Source organism: Gorilla gorilla, chromosome 14 (genome assembly GCF_029281585.2).
Source record: "Gorilla gorilla gorilla isolate KB3781 chromosome 14, NHGRI_mGorGor1-v2.1_pri, whole genome shotgun sequence".
Classification (NCBI taxonomy): domain Eukaryota; kingdom Metazoa; phylum Chordata; class Mammalia; order Primates; family Hominidae; genus Gorilla; species Gorilla gorilla.
The window spans coordinates 39,527,311-39,550,950 of NC_073238.2; the positions used below are offsets into that span (position 1 = coordinate 39,527,311).

Below are 23,640 nucleotides of genomic sequence, written 5' to 3' on the forward strand. Positions count from 1 at the left end.
TTGGGACAAGAAAGAACATGGGTAATTGAAATTCTCTGCTATCCCACAAATGCTATTTTAGTTGCTCTGGTGGCTTTTTAATGTGTCAGTTTAGCTTGGTTGAATTACATTTCCCAAAATTACCTTTCCTATTGGTTTTTGGTTGGGATGGGCCACAAAACAGATTCTTCCAGGAGATTTGCGGGGAGCAAGGAAAGTTGCAGCCATTGTGTAGCTCACACACCTCGTCACTCATCTCCTGGCTCACCTTGTTCGCATGAGGCAGGGGTCAGGCCTGCAACTGCTCCACCCTCCCAAGCCTGCCTCAGCTTCTCCCACTCCTGGGTATGTGTTGAGCTCTTGGATGGTGTTGGTTACTGCAAGACGTTCAAGGTCACCATCAAGCTCAGATGCAGCAAGAACTGAAAAAGACTTCGGTCCATTTTTGTGGGCTCCAGCTCAGCTCCTGATTGTGGTTTCACGTTGCTCTTCCTCTTTTTTTTTTTTTTTTTTTTTTTTGAGACAGAGTCTTGCTCCGTCACCCAGGTGGGAGTGCAGTGGTGCTATCTCTGCTCACTGCAACCTCCGCCTCCCAGGTTCAAGTGATTCTCCTGCTTCAGCCTCCTGAGTAGCTGGGATTACAGGCATCTGCCACCATGCCCGGCTAATTTTTACATTTTTAGTAGAGATGGGTTTCACCATCTTGGCCAGGCTGGTCTTGAACACCTGACCTCATGATACACCTGCCTCAGCCTCCCAAAGTGCTGGGATTAGGCGTGAGCCACTGTGCCTGGCCTGCTCTCTTTTAATATCCATCTTTCCTTTCTGATATATTAATAGTTTGTATACTTGTCCCACCCAAATCTGATGTTGCATTGTAATCCCCAGTGTTAGAGGTAGGGCCCGGTGGGAGGTGACTGAATCATGGGGGTAGAATTCTCATGAATGGTTTAGCACCATCCCCTTGGTGCTGTTCTCACAGTAGTGAGTTCTTGCAAAATCTAGTTAAAAGTGTGTGGCACCTCCCCCCATCCTCTTGCTCCTACTTTCACCATGCAACATGCAAGCTCCTGCTTCGTCTGCCATGACTGTAAGCTTCCCGAGGCCTCCCCAGAAGCTGATACTGCAGCTATGTTTCCTGTACAGCCTACAGAAGCGTGAACCATTTAAACGTCTTTTCTTTATAAATTACCCAGTCTCAGGTATTTCTTTACAGCAATGCAAGAACAGCCTAACACACTTCTCAACTGCCCACCCTATAGACGTCAACTTCCCTCAGACACAAAAACAGCTTTTCAGAGATGACTTAACCAGCTCCCACAATTGCTTAAGGTTAAATACCTCTGTCAACCTAAATAACAGAGAGAAGCTCTCTAAAAGATATTTATTTGGGAATAAAGCACTGCAGTGGAAATATGCATGCAGCAGTAAACTATGTTGGTATTCAGGGCAGTTAAAGGAAGACAAAGATTTTTAAAGGAAAAAATAAGGAGGATTACATAATTATTTTTGAAATAATTATCCTGGGCTACAAAGAACAACAGCAAGGGTGATGCCAGTCCGAGAGTGTATAGGCAGTCGCTGGGCAGATGTCCTTGCAGGAGTATTTTTTATGTAAGGTTGTGACAGCCTTTGTGCTAAGTTGTAGTTTTTATTGCTTTTGGTGGTCGTTTCTGTTAGCAGGCATGTAAGCATGAGAATCCTCTTCATGTCTTTCCCTGGCTCTATTTGTCAAGGTTATCTTAACATAAGTGACTCCATTTCAATGCTGACAAATTACATACCTCCAACAAAACCCTGTATATATCTATTTCTATCTCTATTATCTCTGTCCCTACCATCTCTATCTCTATTTTCATTTCATCTCTATATTTCTTTTTCTATCTCTCATCTCTGTTTCTCTCGTCTATCATTTCTCTATCTCTAACACCTGTATCTATATCTCTATTTCTATCCTCTGTAAAATCTCCTAATGCTTCTGCTTCTGGTTGACCTTGACTGATACAGTTGCTATGGTCAAATGACTCCCAACCAAGTAAGAAGAAAGGTTTTGAGGAGGTGAAGCAAATGTCCATATTCTGGAGTCTCTGGAGAAGAGGAAGGGGCCTTGCTAGGTGGAGCAATGCTGACTCCACTTTCCTAAGCTTGGGCTGGACTTTCACTTCCTGGTTCACAGGCTGCTGGTAAGATTTGTCTCTTTTTTTTTTTTTTTTTTTTTTTTTGAGACAGTCTCCCTCTGTTGCCAGGCTGGAGTGCAGTGGTGCCTTCCGTGACGTGAAGGCTTCCGTGACGTCACAAGAGCGCGCCTTCCGTGACGTCACAAGGGCGCGCCTTCGCCGACACCATAGAGGTGGGCCTTTGGCGACGTCAGAGGCGCGGGTGTTCGGCTACGTCACTGGGGCGCTACGGTGCCTGGAGCTGGGCAGTCTTCTCGTCAGAGTGGGGACTGTTAAGAGCGACCTCCCCGCCTGGTCCTGTGTGTTGCCGGCTGAAGAAGGGTAGGTGAAAAATTCAGACCCAGCACAGTGTTTATGTTGGTCAAAAATAGAAAACTATGTCTGGCGCGGCCGAGGTGGGAGGACCCTTCAGGCCAAGAGCAGCCTAGCAACATGGCGCAACCCCATCTCTGTAGTCCTACCTCAGCCCCCCAGCTACTTGAACCCAAAGGTTCAAGGCTCCAGTGAGCTATGATCCCACCACAGCATTCCAGCCTGCGAGATTGAGGTAAACCCTGTCTAAAAAAATTAAAAAACTATGCAAGTGTGCAACAGGGAGGGACTGCTAAATAAAACATGAGGCTGGCTGGGCCCTACTGTAATCCCAGCACTTTGGGAGGCCGAGGCGGGAGGATGGATGGCTTGGGCTCAGGAGTTCGAGACCAGCCTGGGCAACATGACGAAACCCCGTCTCTACAAAAGATACAAAAATTAGCCGGGCGCGGTGTGCACCTGGCCTAATTTTTGTATTTTTTTTCTAGAGATGGGGTGGGGGGGGGGCCTCACTATGTTGCCCGGGCCAGTTTCGAACTCCTGAGTTGAAGCGATCTTCTCACCTTGGCCATCAGAGTTGTCGGAATTACAGGCATGAGGGACAGCGCCCCACCTGGGTTAGGCTACTTAATAACATAAGAAAGTGCTCCGCCAGGCTCAGTGGCTGACACCTGTAATCCCAACACTTTGGGAGGCCGAGGCGGGTGGATCACCTGAGGTCAGGAGTTGGAGACCAGCCTGGCCATGGTGAAACCCAGTCTCTACAAAAAATACAAAAATTAGCCGGCCGTGGTGGCGCATGCCTGTAGTCCCAGCTACTTGGGAGGCTGATAAAGGAGAATTACTTGAACCCGGGAGGCGGAGGTTGCATTGGGCCGAGATCGCACCACTGCACCCCAGCCTGGGCGACACAGCGACTCCAAAGTTTGACACCAGCCTGGGCAATGTAGTGACACCCTGTCTCTACAAAACAAACAAACAAAAACCCAGGCATAACTGTGTCCGCCTGTGGCCCTAGCTAGTTAGGAGGCTGAGGCAGGAGGATCACTTGAGGCCAGGAGCTCAAGGCTGCAGTGAGCTATGATAATCCCACTGCTTCCCATCCTGAGCAATAGAATGAAAGCATGTCTCTAGATAGCTAGCTAGCTAGCTAGATAATTGATACGTAGTTTTGTATCAACTTTTTTCCCTAGATTTGAGCATGTTTTTCTAAAGTAGCATTCAACACATCAGCATTTTACAGTGTTATTATTTGTTAATATGATTATGTTTTTCTGAAATACAGTGTCCTTTACAAAAGCAGTTTTGTCTTTCAAAGCACATAGATAAGGCCCTCAAGTGAATTTGTCTGATGTTGGCGACCTTGGTACCATTTTGTCCACTTGATTGGAAAAGCCAGTCAATAATCTCAGGTCACTGTTGGCCTTAGAAGAAGAGCCCAAAGGCAACAAGCAAAGGCGCTGGTGTCCAGTCGCCTTCTAGAAGCATTTTCACTTTCCCTTAAGGTTTCCCTTGATGAACATAGAAGTACTGTATGTAGAATTGACCCAGTGCTGCCCTGGCAACTTTGTATATTAGCCCAAATTTACATTTCTTACCTTTATGAGAGGCACCCTGGTAGGCTAGTGGAGTTACACACAAAGTCTGATCTCAGCTGTACTGTCCAGAGATGCAACACAGTCCAATAAAATAACATTCTCTGAGCCCGTTTCTTTAGCTGTGAAAGAAGAATAACATACCCATCTAAAAAGGCAGCTTATTGTATTTGATTGGTCTTTTATTTTCTGTGAAACTGTGTTTAACACAGTATTTTCATTTGTATGCTACATTTGTGTTGTGTTTTTGGTTTTAGTTTTGTTTTTGAAATGGAGTCTTTTTTTTAGTGGTTTTTTGTTTTGTTTTGTTTTGTTTTTGAGATGGAGTCTTTCTTTTGTCACCCAGGCTAGAGTGCAGTGGCGTGATCTCTGCTCACTGCAACCTCCACCTCCCAGGTTCAAGTGATTCTCCTGCCTCAGCCTCCTGAGAAGCTGGGATTACAGGTGCCCACCACCACGCCTAGCTAATTTTTAAAATATATTTTTAGTAGAGATGGGGTTACAACATGTTGCCCAGGCTGGTCTCAAACTACTGACGTCAAGTGATCCACCTGCCTTGGCTTCCCAAAGTGCTGGGATTATAGGCATGAGCCACAGCGCCTGGCTTATTTTAAAATAAGGGTTTCTTGGCTAGGCATGGTGGCTCACACCTGTAATCCCAGCACTTTGGGAGGCCAAGGTCAGTGGATCACCTGAGGTCAGGAGTTCGAGACCAGCTTGACCAATATGGAGAAACCCTGTCTCAACTGAAAATACAAAATTAGCCAGGCGTGGTGGTGCATGCCTGTAATCCCAGCTACTCAGGAGGCTGAGGAAGGAGAATTGCTTGAACCCAGGGAGCGGAGGTTGCAGTGAGCTGAGATCGCACCATTGCACTCCAGCCTGGGCAACAAGCAAAACTCTGTCTCAAAATAAAAAAAAGATTTCTTAAAATGTTATTTTCAGTATTTTATAGATGATGTGTAAGCAGCAATCTTAATAGGATGTTACCCGACACTTTGCGAGACTGGCAGCTGATTTGATCCAGATGTCTCTAATTCTTTTTTCTTTTTCTGTTTCTGTTTTTTTTTTTTTGACAGAGCCTTGCTCCGTCCCCCATAATGGAGTGCAGTGGCACGATCTTGGCTCACTGCAACCTCCACCTCCTGGGTTCAAGCGATTCTCCTGCCTCAGGCTCCCGAGTAGCTGGGATTACAGGCGCGCGCCACCATGCCCAGCTAATTTTTTGTATTTTTGGTAGAGACAGCGTTTCACCATGTTGGCCAGGCTGGTCTTGAACTCCTGACCTTAGGTGATCTGCCTGCCTCGGCTTCCCAAAGTGTTAGGATTACAGGCGTCAGCCACTGTGCCTGGCCCAGATGTCTCTAATTCTAACATGAGATGTATTGCAGGATCATAGCAGAGTGAGTTGCTGATGTATCCAGAAGGAAACGAGCATGGAACTCTCACGACAGCTGTCCTGAGAAGTGTGTGTGTGCTGTGCTTGAATATCTCACTGCTCATTTATACACAGGCTTTCTGGTGACTGAGTTAACAGTATCTGTTTCATAAATAATGTAGCCCTCTTTCTTTCTTTCTCTCTCTCTCTCTTTTTTTTTTTTTTTTTTTTTTTTGAGACAGGGTCTTGCTCTGCTACCCAGGCTGGAGTGCAATGGTGCAGTCTCGGCTCACCGCAACTTCAGCCTCCTGGGTTCAAGCAATTCTCCTGCCTCAGCCTCCCAAGTAGCTGGGATTACAGGCATGCACCACCACGCCTGGCTAATTTTTTCTTTTTTTTTTTTTTTTGAGACGGAGTTTCGCTGTTGTTGCCCAGGCTGGAGTGCAATGGCACAATCTCGGCTCACCACAATCTTTGCCTTTTGGGTTCAAGGGATTCTCCTGCCTCAGCCTCCCGAGTAGCTGGGATTATAGGCATGTGCCACCACACCCGGCTAATGTTGTAGTTTTAGTAGAGACGGGGTTTCTCTATGTTGGTTAGGCTGGTCTCAAACTCCTGACCTCAGGTGATCTACCCGCCTCGGCCTCTCAAAGTGCTGGGATCACAGGCATGAGCCATCACTCCTGGCCTAATTTTTGTATTTTTAGTAGAGAGAGGGTTTCACTCTGTTGGCCAGGCTGGTCTCGAATTCCTGACCTCAAGTTATCTGCCTGCCTCGGCCTCCCAAACTGTTGGAATTACAGGCGTGAACCACCATGCCTGGCCAGCTCTATTTCTTTAAGCCTACATGTTTTGCACTTGTTAAAAGTATTTGAACATACAATTACTCAGCTTCCCTTGTTTACATGTGAATTTTGTATAATCTTAAATATTTTTTCCAATCTAAGCTTCATTTTATCCCGTTTCTTCTATATTTGTATAACTTTAGGCGGCTATCTTCATTGAAAGTTTTTCCTCAAAAGCCTTAAGATAGAACATAGTTCTTGGCAGCAATTTGAAAGTTATTTGAGGAGAAGGGGAGACTTACAATGATGATTCAAATGAAGGAAACTAAAAAGTAATGAAGCAAGGCAGAGGAAAAAGCAGTATTCACTTGAGCACATCCCAAAAGAATAACATTTCAAATGTAACTAGAAAAAAGTATGCTGAAGTTCGCAATACAGAAATAATTATTAGTAAGATAGCTTTAAAGCCCTGCTCAGCTTTTGAATGTTGGGAATTGACCCAGAGGTGGCTGTAACCTAAGATGGTTCCTTCAGTAATGACCATTTTTTCTTTTTCAAGATGATGATTATTCCCCACCTTCTAAGAGACAAAGACCAACGAGCCACCACAGCCACCAATCCCAGAACCCGCCAATGCTGGGGAATGGAAAATGAGGGAGTTCAACTCTGGTAAGTTCTCAGCGAAATCCATGACCTTTTCCTTTATCTTCTGGACTCTCAATGTGACTGATGAAAGTTACCACATGCTCTGCAGGGGGAAATGGCTTAGCATGTGTTACTACATCTTAATCACATCTTTGTAAAGCCAGGAGCATTTTACAAGTCACGTTACAGACATCGTTTAAACATAGTCTGTATTTACCAAAGTGTAGGATGTTGTATCATCTCATATTAATTAGTTAGTTGGCTCAAAATTAGTGCTAATGACTTAGTAATTCAGTGATTTCTGTTAGCTTTAAAACCTTTATTTCAGAACTATTTCACCTCTTGGTTTTCATTTTTGCTGTGTGTCACTGCCTGCCGGCTGCTAATTTATTAACTCCCAGTGAATCATGTGTCCTGTGAAGGGACTGAATATTAGTGGCAATTTATGTTGATGATTTGTATTTTGAATAAATAGTTTGAATACATAGAACATTAAGCTTGTATACATTTTGAAAATAGTATTTTAATATTCTACTGTGTCATAGTTACAATGATTGGATATATATTGAATTTATATGTACTTTAAGTTGTTATATGTTTATGGTCTTTAGCATTCTAACGTGCAATTGTATATCTGTTAAGTCTTTTTTTTTTTCAAGATTAGACTGATTTATTGAGGCATCTGTTTGATGCCACATTAAGTGGCCCAGGCTTTGTGTAGAGGTTGAGGTTAAAGCAGGAAGAAGGGTGGTGAGAGGCGGGGTACCAGGATTAGGTTGGAATACCTGGGGGTGCTCTGAGGCTCCCCAAGTTTCCCTGGTCTTGGCCGGCTGTGCTGCTGGCCTGGGCATCTGATGGGCCTGCAAGGGTGGTCCAGGGGCTAGGGCAGGGACTTTGGAGTCACGCCGTTGGCTTTGAATCCAGACTCCTACACTTGGTAGCTGTGAACTCTCCATGCCTCAGGGACCTGCAGAACTGAGCTCTGTCTGAGCCAGGTTCCATCCAGGCACTGCGGATCCATCCAGAGGGGCACTGCCTCAGGTTGCTCGCTATTCACTGCCTTCTCAAGCAGACCCTTGTCTCCTTCTAGGCCCTCACAATCCAGTGGAGGAGACGAAACTCATCTGCCTCTGTCCCTCTGGGCACGCCTCATGCCAGGTGCATCTGTGGACAGGGGCCATGCTCCTGGGCTTCCAAAGTTGGAGAAAGCTGCCAGGCTCTGGTGGGTACATCACAGCAGCTGCTGCCCTCTGAACACAGTGACAAAAGAACACTCTGGGCCTGGAGCCCTGGTCTGGGGCATTGGACAAGGCTGTTGCACTTCTCTGATCCCATTTCCCCATCTGGAAAGTGCGCTGATTGTATCTCCCTGTGGGCACTGAGGGCTCAGTGTTAGTTTGAGAGCCAGCATCTGGGGTTTGGGCTGTAATTCCCCGTCAGCCCCATAGCTGCGGGGAACCAGGGACTTTGTTGGGATTATCCTAGGCATCAGTTTAGCTTCCTGCCCCTGGCTTGGGCTCAGCACCTGAAGTAGTCTAGGGGGTAGGTGGTCCTGGTGGGGGCTGGGGCTTTTACCCAGACCGAGGTCACACCCAGAGCCAGAAGTCTTGGTGCCTGCTCTGGGCAAAGGTGCAAGCCTGTGCGACAAGAGCGAAACTCTGTCTCCAAAACAAAAACAAAAAACCTTGCATGATTTCAAGGGGCTCACGCCTCCCTGAGGGCCTGGTAATTGGCTGGCTCTGGCCTGCATCTGGCCCCGAGGGTGTAGGTAACACCCCACCTTACCTGGTTTCTTCCTGCCAGGGCCAATCTTCAGACCTCAGGACTTTGCAGCCTATCCCACCTCCCCTCTGGCCAGCCTTGAGCCCTTGTGGGTCCAGCACTTTTTCCAGGCTGTCTCCTGGTTGTCCTTCTGCCTCGAGGCCTGGCTCATGCTGCTCCCCCTCCCACTCTCCAAGACCCACAAGGACCACTCCACACCCAGCTCAGCCCCATCCCCTCAGATAGTCCTTTCTCTTTCCTCAGGTGGCCAGGTGCATATCTTGGTGTGAGGACCTTCACTGTATCTGGGAATGCCTACTGGTTACCTTGATAACAGAGAACAAGGCATTTACCTGATATGAGTGTCTTGGTTCACTGTCTACATGGCTAGGGAGGGAGTCAATAATAGGCTTTTCACTTGCTGCAAGGGCCAGTTCTCCTAGCCCCATGGCTGTAGGGATGGAGGACGCTGCAGGAGATGCACCGCTCACTTCCCAGCTGAGGACTGTGGGTCATCTCAGGGCGATTTCACAGTCCCCACATGCCCCACCCCCTCAGCTCTGCAAATACCAAGCAGTGCAGCCTGCCTAGGGGATGATGGGCTCGAGAGTGCCCAGGTAGTGCCCAGAGTGCCCTTGGCAGGCCCCTCACCTAGCTGCTTCCACAGCTCTGTAGCAAGAGTTCTAACCTTTTTTGACCGTGAAGCCTGCTGAGAATAAGAGCTGTGGACTGTTTTCCCAGAAAGGCATGTACATGCTCTCCACACAAAACCTTTCATCGTGGCCAAGCACAGTGGCTCATGTAATCCCAGAACTTTGGGAGGCGGAGCCAGTCAGATCACCTGAGGTCAGGAGTTCAAGACCAGCCTGCCCAACATGGCGAAACCCTGTCTCTACTAAAAATACAAAAAATTAGCCAGGCGTGGTGGCAGCCACCTGTAATCCCAGCTACTCTGGAGGCTGAGGCAGGAGAATCACTTGAACCTGGGAGGCGCAGGTTGTAGTGTGGTGAGATCACGCCACTGCACTCCAGCCTGGGGGAACAGGAGCGAAACTCTGTCTCAAAAAACAAAACAAAACAAAACCTTGCATCCTTTCAGGGGGCTCACACCTCCCTAAGGGCCCAGTAATTAAACCCTTTGGGCCTGAGGGTGAGAAACTTTGTCTCAGTTCTTCCCCGAGTGATCAGCCCAGGGGTAAGGAAGGAGAAGCCAGAAAGCAGGACCCATGAGAAGGGCCCCCTCCTGGAGTTTGAGGCCCACTCCCTCCTGCCCCTGCCTCTCCTCTGTCCAGGACTCCTCCCTGCTCTGCCCCACTCCTGGGGCCATAACCATGGGGAGCTGTGGTTTTCTACAGGCCCCTGGGCACAAAGTGGGCAGGCTCACCTGGAGGCGATCAGAGTAACATGGCAGGAAGTGAGGGGGAAAGCCGCCCTGGAACTGCGCCTCTCTGCCCCCTGACGTCACTGGCGTGCACTCCTCCCTCCCCTCACTCAGGCAGTGGCATGAGTTCCATGTGAGCGCTGTCCTGCTCCCTCTGCTGCCTCTTTTTTTTCTTGGGGCTGCCATAACACTTTCCCTTCCCCAGCCGTGCCAACCTGGTGGGACATTGGGCTGCCCTCTCACAGGGTCCTGGGGACAGGCCCATCCTTTATCATACCCACAGAGAGACCCTTTTTTTCTTCAGGACCTGGGGAGCAGCCAGGTTCCATGAGTTAAATGCAGATCTGAACCAAGCTGGGATTGGGGTACACACTCTCCTCTACTGAAAAGTAGCTAGGGATTCCAACTAGGTGAGAAGGAGAGTGGGGCAGAGCCAGACCAGACAAGGACTGATCACCTGGAAAAAGCCTGCCATCAAAGGTCTTGGCAAATGCTGGGTGCAGTGGCTCACTCCTGTAATCCCAGCACTTTGCGGGGCTGAGACAGGTGGACTACTTGAGGCAAGGAGTTCGAGTCCAGCCTGGGCAACATGGCAAAACCCCATCTCTACTAGAAATACAAAAATTAGCTAGGCATGCTACACTCCTGTAATCCCAGCTACTCAGGAGACTGAGGCAGGAGAATCACTTGAACTGGGGAGGCAGAGGTCGAAGTGAGCCGAGATTGTGCCCCTGCACTCCAGTCTGGGAGACAGAGTGAAACTGGCCTCAAAAAAAAAAAGAATATGGCCTTGGCAGAGAGGGGCCAGCCCAGCAGTGCCTTCCCTTGGGTTTCTCCTGGGTAGGCCTCTGCCATGAGGAGGTGCTTCCTTCTGCCTGTCCATGGCCCACAGCAATGGAATGTCTGCTTCTGGGGGTTGGGTGGGAGACTGCTGGCAGAACTGGAAACCTTCAGGTGGGGTTTTTTTGTTTTGTTTTGTTTTCGAGATGGAGCGTCGCTCTGTCACCCAGGCTGGAGTGCAGTGGTGGAATCTCAGTTCACTGCAACCTCCGCCCCCCGGGGTTCAAACAATTCTCCTGTCTCAGCCTCCTGAGTAGCTGAGAATACAGGCATGTGCCACCATGCCCAGCTAGTTTTTGTATTTTTTGTATAGCTGGCATTTCACCATGTTGGCTGGGCTGGTCTTGAACTCCTGACCTCAAGTGATCCACCCACCTCGGCCTCCCAAAGTGCTGGGATTACAGGCATGAGCCACTGAGCCCAGCCCCTTCAGGGGGGTTTTGAGGCTTCACTACAGTACTAGTTTCCTGTGGCTGCTGCAACAAATTGCCACACACTTAGTGACTTAAAACAACCAAAATGTATTCCCTTACAGGTCTGAAGGCCAGAATTCTGCAGTAAGTCCTACTGAGTCAAGGTGGGAGCAGGGTCGGTGGCTTCCGAGGCTCTGCGGGAGAATCCGTTTCCTGGCCATAGAGGTGGCCTGCACTCCTCAGCTTGTGCTGCCCGTCTCGAATGACTGGAGTTTCCTGCTTCTGTCACTACACCTCCCACCCTCTCCATCACCTGCTCTGCTCTTACAAGCATCCGAGTGAGTACATCAACCCCAAAAGCCAAAGACCCTTAACTTCATTATATCTGCAAAGCCCCTTTTGCCATATAAGGTCATGTTCACCAGTTCCCGGGATTAGGATATGGGCATCTTGGGGGCATCAGCCTGCTACAGCTAGGCTGCAAAACTGTTACACCCTCCTGGTGTTTCAATGATTGGGAGAAAAAGGGTTGGCGTTTTTTGCTTGGGGGTCCCTCTTAAACTTGTATCTGTAAGGTCGGGGGTCCCTCTTAATCTTGTGTTTTTGTTTTTGTTTTTTTGAGGTGGAGTCTTGCTCTGTCATCTAGGCTGGCAGTGGCGTGATCTTGGCTCACTGCAATGTCTGCCTCCTGGGTTCAGGTGATTCTCCTGCCTCAGCCTCCTGAGTAGCTGGGACTACAGGCACCCGCCACCATGCCCTGCTGTTTTGTATTTTTGGTAGGGATGGGGTGGGGGTGGGGCTAGGGAGGGGGGTTTTGGCTATGTTGCCCTGAGCTCAAAGCAATCCGCCTGCCTCTGCTGCCAAAGTGCTGGGATTACAGGCCTGCACCACTGCACCCGGCTGCTGTAAAGTCTTATTTCACACAGGTGAGACATGTTTTAGGAAGTTTGCTAAAAGACCCCTGGAGGCCACCTCATTGTGACCTCCCTGTTATTGTGTTTAATTTGATTGAACTTTTCTGCCCTCCTGCTTTTCAGCTTCTCTAATAGTCTCCCATTAAACGTATTCTAAGAACCACCAAAAAGGGGAAATTTTTTCTTGAAAGCAGTAAAATGATATGGACTGTTAGAATGTAAAATATATGAAATAAGTCATTATACATTAGTGCTGCTCTGACATAGGGACGTATTATTGAGAAGCAACTTTTGCTTGATTTTCAGAGAAATGGAATAATCGTATCGCTGATCTACGTAAACAAATTGAAGAATTGTCTGAAAGAAAATATGGTATGTCTAAACTGGAAAAGTCCTGTAATCTTATGTTCATGGGCGTTTACACAATGGAGTTACTGTTCATCATGGGGGTACCGTGGACAAGCCCAGGGCTGCCGGCAAGTCATGCCATCTTTACACGTTTCTCCTTGTAAGGTGCTTTGTAGTGTCTACACACTTTGTTTCTAGATTGCTGCAAAGCTGAGGAAAAGTTGTATTTCTTTAGTTATTAGTTAGCATTTCTTTTAAACTTTCAGTATGGAGATTGGAAATTTATTTACATATTTGTTGCAAAGCCCTGGATCTTAGGGATTTCATTGAATTCTTTATTTATTTTTTTTGAGACGGAGCCTCACTCTGACACCCAGGCTGGAGTGCAGTGGCACGATCTCGGCTCACTGCAACCTCCGCCTCCCGGGTTCAAGCAGTTCTCTGCCTCAGCCTCCCGAGCAGCTAGGATTACAGGCACCAGCCACCACGCCTGGCTGATTTTTGTATTTTTAGTAGAGACGGGGTTTCATGATCTTGGCTAGGCTGGTCTTGAACTGCTGACCTCCTGATCCACTCACCTCAGCCTCCCAAAGTGCTGGGATTACAGGTGTGAGCCGCCATGCCTGGCCAAATATTATTTTTTTAAATGAATTGTTTCTCTTAGTCTGCTTTGTTAAATTTGGAATTCATCTGGGCGCGGTGGCTCATACCTGTAATCCCAGCACTTTGGGAGGCCAAGGCAGGCAGATATCTAGGTCGGGAGTTCGAGACCAGCCTGACCAACATGGAGAAACCCCGTCTCTACTAAAAATACAAAGTTAGACGGGTGTGGTGGCTCATGTCTGTAATCCCAGCTATTCGGGAGGCCAAGGCAGGAGAATCGCTTGAACCCAGGAGGCAGAGGTTGTGGTGAGCCGAGGTTGCACCATTGCACTCTAGCCTGGGCAAAAAGAGCAAAACTCCATCTCAAAATAAATAAATAAATAAAATGTTCAGTACTCACCAAGGTGCCCCTGTTGTCTCTACTTTTATCTTGATGCATCACTGAATTGATGTTAGATTTCAAATTCATCATTGCCCTTATACTATTCTATCCTGAAGCCACCTTTATATAGTGATGAAAGAAATTAGCGATCTGTTATTATCCTCTCTCTGTTGGTATACATCAAATGCTCACCTAAAAAGAGCAACAACCAGTGGAAAACACATGATGTTTTTATTTGGGTGACTATTTACTTGTAACCTACTAGCAAACTATAAAATTGTATGATATGCAGAATTTTAACTGAATTGCTTTAAGTGAACATTTAAACATGATAATATTGATGGTATTTATGTTAATATACTTAAAATGAACATTTTTCTTCATCATGAGTAATATAACCTACTCCTCAATGAAAACCTAGCATTAAATTTGCTAATGAATTCAATAACATTTCCATAATATTTTTAGTTACATGCTTCAGGTTCTCTTCGTGTTTCTCCCACTTTTTAATAGCTTATGCCTTTTTTGCCTTTGGTTTTTTTTGGTTCATTTTAAAGCAAAAATCTCACAACATGTGATATCTGGAAACACTGTAACCTAGTGGTAAGACCATAGGCCCTGGGGACACAGGCTGGCCACGTCTCTTCTCCTGTCTGAGCTTTAGTATCCTCTTTTGTGGTCATGAGAACTGAAGATCTGTCCCGAAGATTTGATAAGATAGTAAAGTGCTTCACATAATACCAGACATATAAATACACAGTAAATTCTTCCTCCTTATATTTTTATTGATTGAGTGATTGAGACAGAATCTTGCTCTCTTGCCCAGGCTGGAATGCAGTGGCGTGATCATGGTTTCTGCAACCTCCACCTCCTGGGTTCAGGCAATTCTCCTGCCTCAGCCTCCCGAGTAGCTGGGATTACAGGTGCCTGCCACCATGCCCAGCTAATTATTGTACTTTTAGTACAGACGGGGTTTTGCCATGTTGGCCAGGCTGGTCTCAAACTCCAGACTTCAGGTGATTTGCCTGCCTTAGCTTCCCAAAGTGCTGGGATTACAAGCATGAGCCACCATGCCCAGCCTGATGCCAGGAGTTTTAGACTAGCCTGGGCAACCTAGCAAGACCTTGTCTCTACAGAATATTTAAAAATTAGCCAAATGTGGTGGTGCCTGTGTATAGTCTCTCTCCCTCTCTCTTATTTTTTTCTTTCTAACTTTTTGTGACATGGTCTGGCTCTGTCACCCAGGCTGAAGTGCAGTGGTGTGATCATGGGTCACTGCAGCCTGAAACTCCTGGGATCAAGTGATCAATCCTCCCACCTCATCCTACCAAGTAGTAGGGACCACAGGTGTATGCCACCCAGGTCTTGCTATGTTGCCCAGGCTGGTCTTGAGCTCCTGTCCTCAAGCAATCCTCTCACCTTGGCCCCCCACAGTGCAAGGATTACAGGTATGAGCCAACATGCCTGGCCCCTACCCTGCCTATTGAGAACCAAAAGAAGGATCCAAATTCTCCTTAGCTCAACTCGAGCCATTTCCTGATTGCTTCATCAGCAAGGAGCTGGTTATTGGGCTGTTCAGGCCTCCCAAGCAGCACAGAAATGAGGTGAAGGAGTTTTCCTGCTGCTCCACTCTGTAAGGAGTTGGAGGGTGATGTTTACTCATTTGCAGAGAGAGATGCCTTGTAGGCACCTCAGGATGGAGAGGACCCTGATTCCAATGTCCTTTTTTTCTTTAGAAACAGGACCTTGCCCTGTCACTCAGGATGGAGTTCAGTGGTCCTATCATGGCTCATTATAGCCTCAAACTCCCAGGCTCAAGCAATCCTACCATGTCAGCCTTCCCAGTAGCTGGGACCTACAGGTAAGCATTGTGACACTCAGTGAATTTTGTTTTTTATTTTGTTGTAGAGATGGGACCTCAGTATGTTGCCACGGCTGACCTTGAACTCCTGCACTCAAGGGATTTTCCTGCCCTGGCCTCCCAAAGTATTGGTATTACAGGCATGAGCCATTGTGCCCACCGTCTCTGGTTCTTAACCTTCTGCCTCCCTCTTCCAGTTTTAAAGAATGCTTGTAATTACATGGGCTCTCCTAGATACTCCAGGATAATCTTGTTTTAAGGTCAGCTGATGAGCAACATTAATTTTATCTGCACTCTTAATTCCCCCTTCCTATGTAATTGTGCTGTGTAACATAGGACATGAGCAATTGGTGGCGGTGGGGGTTATTACTTTGGCCACCACAGTAACTATTTTATGCCAGGTACTCAGCTAAGCACTGGTGAATTAAGCATGAATAACACACACTCCCTAATCTCCATCCATTCATGGGAGGAGCACCTCACCTGCCATGCTCCTGAGAATCTCGGGAGTCAGAGAAGTCTTCTATGAGGAGGTGATGCCAAAGCGGACAAGTGACAGAGGAGTCAAAGCTAGCTAGGAAGAGAGTAGAGGTTTAAGGGGAAGCATATTATAAGCAGAGGATATTACCCACTTCAGAGACTCCCAGAGGAGAAAGAGTGTGCGTTGAAGGGGCAGATGAGGCTCAGTTGGACTCCATAGCAGATGAAACGGAGAGGGGCAAGCAGTGAGGCTGCCTTGCAAGGCAGGGCAGAGCAGGGGCTGTTAAGGAGTTTGGACTTAATCCCTGAGGCAAGGAGAAGTGATGTAAATGGGGGAGTAACATGATGAGATTCATTTACAGACATGGCTCAGGCTGCTGTAGAGAAGGCACCAGGGAGAGCAGATGGCTCAATGGGTGTGCAGGAGACCTCTCACTGAGTTTAGGGAGAGGTTTTTAAAACAGAAGAAGTTTGAGTAATTTAAATGATGATGGGAAGGAGCTAAAAGTGGGGGATAGGTTAAAGATACAGGAAAGTGGGAGGAAGAACTGACAAGTGAGGTTCCAGAGAGGGCAGGAGAAGAGGAGATTCCCATAGGGGGATTAACACTTTCTTTTCTTTTTTCTTTCTAAGACAGGGTCTCACTCTGTCGCCCAGGCTGGAGTGCAGTGGCACAATCTTGGCTCACTGTAGTGTAGACTTCCCAGGCTCAAGGGATTTCTCCCACCCCAGACTCCCAAGTAGCTGGAACTATGGGTGTGCACCACCACCACACCTGGCTAATGTTTCTTTTTTTGGTAGACACAGAGTCTCACTATTTAGCACTGATTGGTCTCCAACTCCTTGCCTCAAGCGATCCTCCTGCCTAGGCTTCCCAAATTGCTGGGATTACAGGCATGAGCCACAATGCCTGGCCTCTGCTAGTTCCGTATTCTCTAGAGTTGTCTTTACTTTGTGCTAGTGTGTCCCTCATTGTGCTGATCCTCTGTAAAAATTAATACCTTTTTTTTTTTCGAGATGGAGTTTCACTCTTGTTGCCCAGGCTGGAGTGCAATGGCGCTATCTCAGCTCAGCGCAACCTCCACCTGCCGGGTTCAGGCGATTCTCCTGCCTCAGCCTCCCGAGAAGTGGGGATTACAGGCATGTGCCACCATGCCCAGCTAATTTTGTATTTTTAGTAGAGATGGGGTTTCTCCATGCTGGTCAGGCTGGTCTCGAACTCCTGACCTCAGGTGATTTGTCTGCCTTGGCCTCCCAAAGTGCTGGGATTACAGGCATGAGCCATTGTGCCTGGCCAAAATTAATACTTTTTATATTAAATTTACATATATATATATATACGTTTTTTCTTTTTGATACCGGGTCTCACACTGTCACCCAGGCTGGAGTACAGTGGCACAACCTCTGCTCACTGCAGCCTCCACCTGCCAGGCTCAAGCAATTCTCCTGCCTCAGCCTCCCGAGTAGCTGGGATTACAGGTAAGTGCCACCACACCCAGCTGATTTTTGTGTTTTTTGTAGAGACGAGGTTTCACCATGTTTCTCAGGCTGTTCTCAAACTCCTGAGCTCAAAGCAGTCCGCCCACCTTGGCCTCCCAAAGTGCTGGGATTACAGGTGTGAGCCATCTTGCTCATTCTAGTTTAAACTTTTGAGTGGTTTTGTCTCCTGATTGGACTCCTACAAATACAGAATTGATGCTAGGAAGGGTACCAGGAGATAGACGCACACAGATGGGATTTGGGAATAGGTTTGGTTATCCAAGGAGCAGTGCTGAGCTCCTTGCTAATGGGATATGGGATGCTGGTGATTTCCAGGAAGTGACCTCACAATGACTCAAGCTACTACATACTGTTGATTGTGAAATGCCAGTTGAAGCATATGTCCTGCGAGCTTAGGGGTGCTACAAGTTGACCACTGCAGCAGTAAAGATGACTCTGAAGAATGGCATGGGATGGATCCTTTCAAATGCACTTGAGCAGCGGTCTCCAACCACAGGGCCACAGAGCTGGAGGTGAACAGCAGGCGAGTGAAGGGAAACTTCATCTGTATTTCTAGCCCCTCCCATCGTTTGCATGACCACCTGAGCTCCATGTCCTGTCAGATCAGCAGCAGCATTAGATTCTCATGGGAGCACAAACTCTGTTGTGAAGTGTGCATGCGAGGGATCTAGGTTGTGTACTCCTTATGAGAATCTAATGCCTGATATTCTGTTACTGTCTCCCATCACCCCAGATGGACAGTCTAGTTGCAGGAAAACAAGCTCAGAGATCCCACTGAGTCTACGTTATAGTGAGTTGTAGAATCATTTCATTATATATTACTATGTAGTGATAATAGAAATAAAGTGCACAATATATGTAATGCACTTGAATCATCCTGAAATTATTCCCTCACTCCCAGTCTGTGGAAAAATTGTCTTCCACACATTCACTCTGTTTTTTGGTAGAGGCAGGGTCTTAATATATTGCCCAGGCTGATCTCAAACTCCTGGCCTCAAGTAATATACCTCTCTCAGCCTCCCAAAGTGCTGAGATTACAGGCATAAGCCACCACCCTCAACCAAGACTTTCTTAAACCAAATAAAAATTAAGTGAGATTACTTGAGCCCAGGTGGTCAAGGCTGCAGTGAGCCTGATTGCACCACGACTCCAGCCTAGGTGACAGAATGAGACTGTCTCAAAAAATAAAATAAAATAAAATAAAATAAAATAAAATAAAATAAAATAAAATAAAATACAAATTAACCCTTTATGACATTCCCAGTAACTTTCCCTCCTAAGTGTTCCCCACAAGTCTTTGAATTCTGTTTAATTTTCACATAACATTTAAGACATTTAAGAACTTATGTCTGCCTGTGTCATCCCTTTATGTCAAAAGATGTCTTTTTGTCACTTCCAGCTGGATCTACCATGAAAGACTTCTGAATCCAGGAAGAGAGACTGACTGGGCAACATGTTATTCAGGTACAAAAAGATTTGGACTGTAACTTAAAAATGATCAAATAATAGTGCATGCATCAAGTGCAATGGGAAGCTCTTCTGGAGAATGAGAGAAGCTTCCAGTTAAGGTGACATTGAAGCCAAGTCCTGAAAGATGAGGAAGAGTTGTATGGGAGTGGGGAGGGAAGGAGGAGGTGGAGGGATGGGGAATGGGCTGGGATGGGATAGCGCAAACTGCCCGGGAAGGGAAACCAGCACTGTACAGATCTGAACAACGAAGATGGCATATTTTGTTCGGGGAATGGTGAATTAAGTGTGGCAGGAATGCTTTGTAGACACAGTAATTTGCTTGTATGGAATTTTGCCTGAGAGACCTCATTGCAGTTTCTGATTTCTTGATGTCATCATCCATCACTGTCCTTGTCAAATAGTTTAGAATAGGTATAATGATCACAATAACCCCAAGCGTAATATTTTGTTAATTCTCACAGAATCACAGGTAGGTGCCACAGTTATCCCCATTTTATGAATGGAGTGATGAAGCCTTAGGAATAATGAATGATTTGCCCAAGCTCACCTGGATATTAAGACTGAGTCAAATGTTGGGTTTGGTCTGACTTTAATGTTTGCTTTGTTCATGAGCACCACATATTGCCTCTCCTATGCAGTTAAGCAGGTAGGTGACAGAAAAGCCCATGTTTGTCTCTACTCACACACTTCCGACTGAATGTATGTATGGAGTTTCTACACCAAATTCTTCAGTGCTCTGGATATTAACTGGGTATCCCATGACTTTATTCTGACACTACCTGGAGTTAGCACAGACCCCACAAGTTAGGGGCTCAGTCACATGAGGCCATCCTCATCTCAGATGCCAATGGCAAGTCCTAAGTTGTCACCATACTTTTGACCAACCTGTTACCAATTGGGGGTTCCCATAACTGTCTTCTTGGGTTTAATAATTTGCTAGAACAGTTTACGGAACTCAGAAAAACAGTTTATTTTCTTTTTTTCTGAGAGAGAGGGTCTTCTTTTGTTGCCCAGGCTGGTGTGCAATGGTGTAGTCATAGGTCATTGGAGCCTTGATTGTCTGGGCTCCAGTGGTTCTCCCACCTCAGCCTCCCTAGTAGCTGAGACTACATGCCTGCACCACCACATCTGGCTAGTTTCTTTTATTTTTTGTATAGATGGGGTCTTGTTGTGTTGGCCAGGCTGGCCACAAATTCCTGGTCTCAAGTGATCCTCCCACCTCAGCCTCTGAAAGTGCTGGGATTACAGATGTGAGCCACCACATCTGGCCAGTTCATTTCTTATTACTGGTTCATTGTGAAGGATACATCTCAGAAACAGTCAATGAAAGAGACGTGCATGCTGGATGCAGTGGCTCATGCCTGTAATCTCAGCACTTTGGGAGGCCAAGGTGGGAGGATCACTTAAACTCAAGAGTTTGAGACCAGCCTGGGCAACATGGTGAAAACCTGTCTCTATAAAAAATTAAAAAATAATAATAATAACCGGTGTGGTGGTGTGCACCTAGAGTTCCTACTACTAGGGAAGCTGAGATGAGAGGATACCTTGAGCTGGGGACTGGGGAGGCTTAGGTTACAGTAAGCTGAGATTGTGCCACTGCACTCTAGCTTGGACAAAAGAGCCTGATCCTGTCTCAAACAAAAGAAAGATACCCAGGGCAAGTTAAGTTCGGAGGGGCACAGAGCTCCCATGCCCTCTGTTGAACATGCGACCCTCCCAGCATCTCCTGTGTCCAGCAACCCTGAAAGCTCTGCAAACCCCATTCAGGGTGTTTATGGAGGCTTTATTATGCAAGCATGATTGATAAAATCTTTGGCTGTTGGTGATTAAGTCAGTCTCCAGCCCCTCTTCCTCCTGGAGTTCAGTGCATGAGGCTGAAAGTTCCAAGCCTCTTATCATGTGGTTGCATGGTTATCAGCCCTCCTCTTGAAGAAATTTAGGAGCTTGCTGTCACCCAGTCATCTCAACAACATCCCCAAATGCATTCTTACCATGCTGGAGATCCCAAAGTTCTTAGAGGCTCTTGTGTTAGAAACCTGGGACCAAGACCAAATATTAAAACGAAAGATGTTCCTGTCACATCTATCACTGAGGTCTTTGTAAGAGCTTTAGAAGCTCTGTGCCACGAACCAGGGACAGAGATTAAATATATATTTCTTTTCTTTTTTTTGAGACAGAATCTCCTGTGTCATCCAGGCTGGAGTGCAGTGATGTGATCATAGCTCACTATAGCTTTGGCCTCCTGAGATCAAGCAATCCTCCCATCTCAACCTCCCAAGTAGCTAGGACTACACATGCATGTCACCCATGCCCAGCTCATTTTTGTAGAGTCAGAGTTTCGCCATGGTGGCCAGGTTGGCCATGTTGGCCAGATGGGGTCTTCTTTTGTTGCCCAGGCTGGCCACAAGTTCCTGGGCTCAAGTGATCCTCCCACCTCGTCCTTGTAGAGATGAGATTTAGTTATGTTGTCCAGGCTGATCTCAAACTCCTGGGCTAAATCGATTGTCTCACCTCAGCCTCTCAAGTAGCTGGGACTACAGGTGCATACCACCATGTCGGGCTAATATTTATTTTTATTTTTTTCTAGAGGTGGGATGTCTCACTGTGTTTTTCATGCTAGTTTCAAACTTCGGGCCTCAAGTGTTCCTCCTGCCTTGACCTCCCAAAGTGTTGGGATTCTGGGTGGGAGCCACCATGCCCAGCAATCACAAGGGTCTTTATAAAAGAAAGAGAGTAGGAGATTCAGAATTGGAGCAGGAGAGGTGGTGATGAAAGCAGAGGTAAGAGAGGGAGATTTGAAGATGCTTCACCTCTGGCTTTGAAGATGGAGTCAGGGGCCATGATCCAAGGAATGGGGGTGGCTTCTAGAAGCTGGAAAAGCCAAGGGAACATATTAGAGTCTCCAGAAGGAATGCAGCCCTGCTGACACCTTGACTTTAGCTTTAATAGACCTAGTTTGGGTTTCTGGCCCCTAGAACTGTAAGGTGGTAGATTTGTGGTGTTTTAAGCTACTAAATGTAGGAAACTGCAAACTATGTTGCAGCAGCAGGAAGAAATGAACATGAAGCCAGGCATGATGCCCTCGGGTGTTGAGTTACATCCCACACATGAAGGTCCCTGTCCTCGTGAAGCGTACGCTTGACTTTTGCTGTTTAAAAGTCTCTTTCTGCAGTAGTACTGAAATTGATGGGAACGGTGAGAAGGAGAGGGCACGCTGAAGCCAGTGTCTGCTCGGCCCACCTGGTCCTCGCCTAACTAGCAGCATCTGCTCTAGAGCCTTCCATCTGATGGCTGACCCTCATCGTTCCATCTTTGCCTCCTTAGTGAGGCTCCCCATTGCCACCCCAGGCACCCACAGCCTTCCCCTCCTCCTAAGCCCTATTGCCCTTACTGTTTCTCACAGCACACATAGGTTTGCACTGTACAATAGAAATCACTTCGACTGATGAGAGTTTATTGACTGTCTCTCCCTGGAAGCTTCCATAGAGACTCCTCAGTCTTCCTTGTCCTACCTCCATCTCATCTGTTCCCTTGGGTGTCATGCTCAGTTCTTTTCAGTAATGACTTAGTGCCTGCTATCGGTCAGACGCTGAGGATACAACGATGAGATAAGCCTTGGTCCCCATCCTCAGGGAGCTTATAATGTGTCAGAGGAGGCAGGCATGTAAGCATTTTCACGGCTCAGTCCTCTGCTATGAGCTATGTTCAAGAAGTATATGGGTTTACTTGAATTCCTAGGAGATCACAAGCAGACCACTCAGCCCTGACTTCAGCCTACAGAAGACCTCTTGTTGACCACAAATTCAAGGATTCATTGGCCTAAGATGATATTGAAGGATGAGTAAGAGGTTAGCTAAAAAGAGGGACAAGGGGTATAGTAGAACATGGGTTACAATGGCAGAGCCAGTCAACCCTCCCCACTCCCAGGTAGGTGTCCTCTTGACCCAAGCATATATGGTCCTTGGTGGCTGCACCTCTTGATGACTACCCAGAGCCCCTGGAACAAAACCCGAGCCCCTCACCTGCACACCTGCCCCTCCTTCCTGTGTGTCCTGCTCTCTGGGGTGATGGAGGCATTTCTGTCTTTACCATGAACGCTTTTCTCAGGAAGACAAAATTAAATAATAAAGCCATGATAATATGATTTGTAATGAGCAAATGTTCTAATGTTTAAAAGGGAAGAAGATGGTGATAGGCAACTAAACAGTGAGGCAGGGGAAAGAGGGGCACTGCCATGGCGCTCTCATTGCACCTGACTCTTTCCCAAAAGGTCTGGGAAAAGAGTTCCATGCAACTGACATGAGATAATATTTGTATTTTCATGAGTCACAAAACTGCCAGAAACAGACCTGTTTTCTGAGCTACAGACCCCTGAACCCAGCTTCCTACTAACCATCTCCCCCTGCCTTTCCACAGTGCCTTCAATCCTTCCGATGAAAAGCAGAACCCATAATCTCCCACACATATAACCGACCCCTGCAGCTTTATTTCTCAATTTGGTTAATGACACTGTGGTCCCAGCTGGCAATCCAAGAGATAGCAGAAATGCCTATTTCTGCTGCACCCTCACGTTGAACTGTTCCTCAAGACCTTTTGATTCTCCCCACTACAACTGTCCCTACTCCTTCCCCTACTTGACATCCCGGCATGCAGTGTTTGCTGTTTTATCACTGCCTGAGCAATTGCAAAAGCTTCATCATTGGAACCTGTTGTCTCATGCTGGATCCCCGCTCTCCTCCTTTCCCTAAAGCAGAGCTTTGCTAGAACCTGTGAGCAGGTAGCCGACCTGGGAACTACTCAAAGAGGCAGGAATGAA

The 23,640-nt window shown here is 47.0% G+C and overlaps 1 protein-coding gene across 9 annotated transcripts in view; it reads left to right on the forward strand.

Annotated features, from left to right (window-relative positions):
• The first annotated feature begins 2,320 nt into the window (after positions 1-2,320).
• Positions 2,321-23,640, forward strand: part of LOC129526178 (uncharacterized protein C9orf85-like) — a 44,622-nt gene continuing 23,302 nt past the window's right edge. The window contains exons 1-6 of one of the 9 annotated variants that reach the window (XR_010130509.1): positions 11,928-12,042; positions 12,487-12,552; positions 15,250-15,374; positions 17,236-17,866; positions 18,754-18,818; positions 21,002-22,983. Coding sequence is in view for 3 of the 9 variants with exons in the window: in XM_055359708.2 (XP_055215683.2) it covers positions 6,786-6,895; positions 7,962-8,093; positions 11,389-11,604; positions 12,487-12,499 (471 nt within the window). In the remaining 6 variants the exon portion in view is untranslated. The other 8 variants (XR_010130508.1, XR_010130510.1, XM_055359708.2 and 5 more) reach the window with 8 other exon arrangements.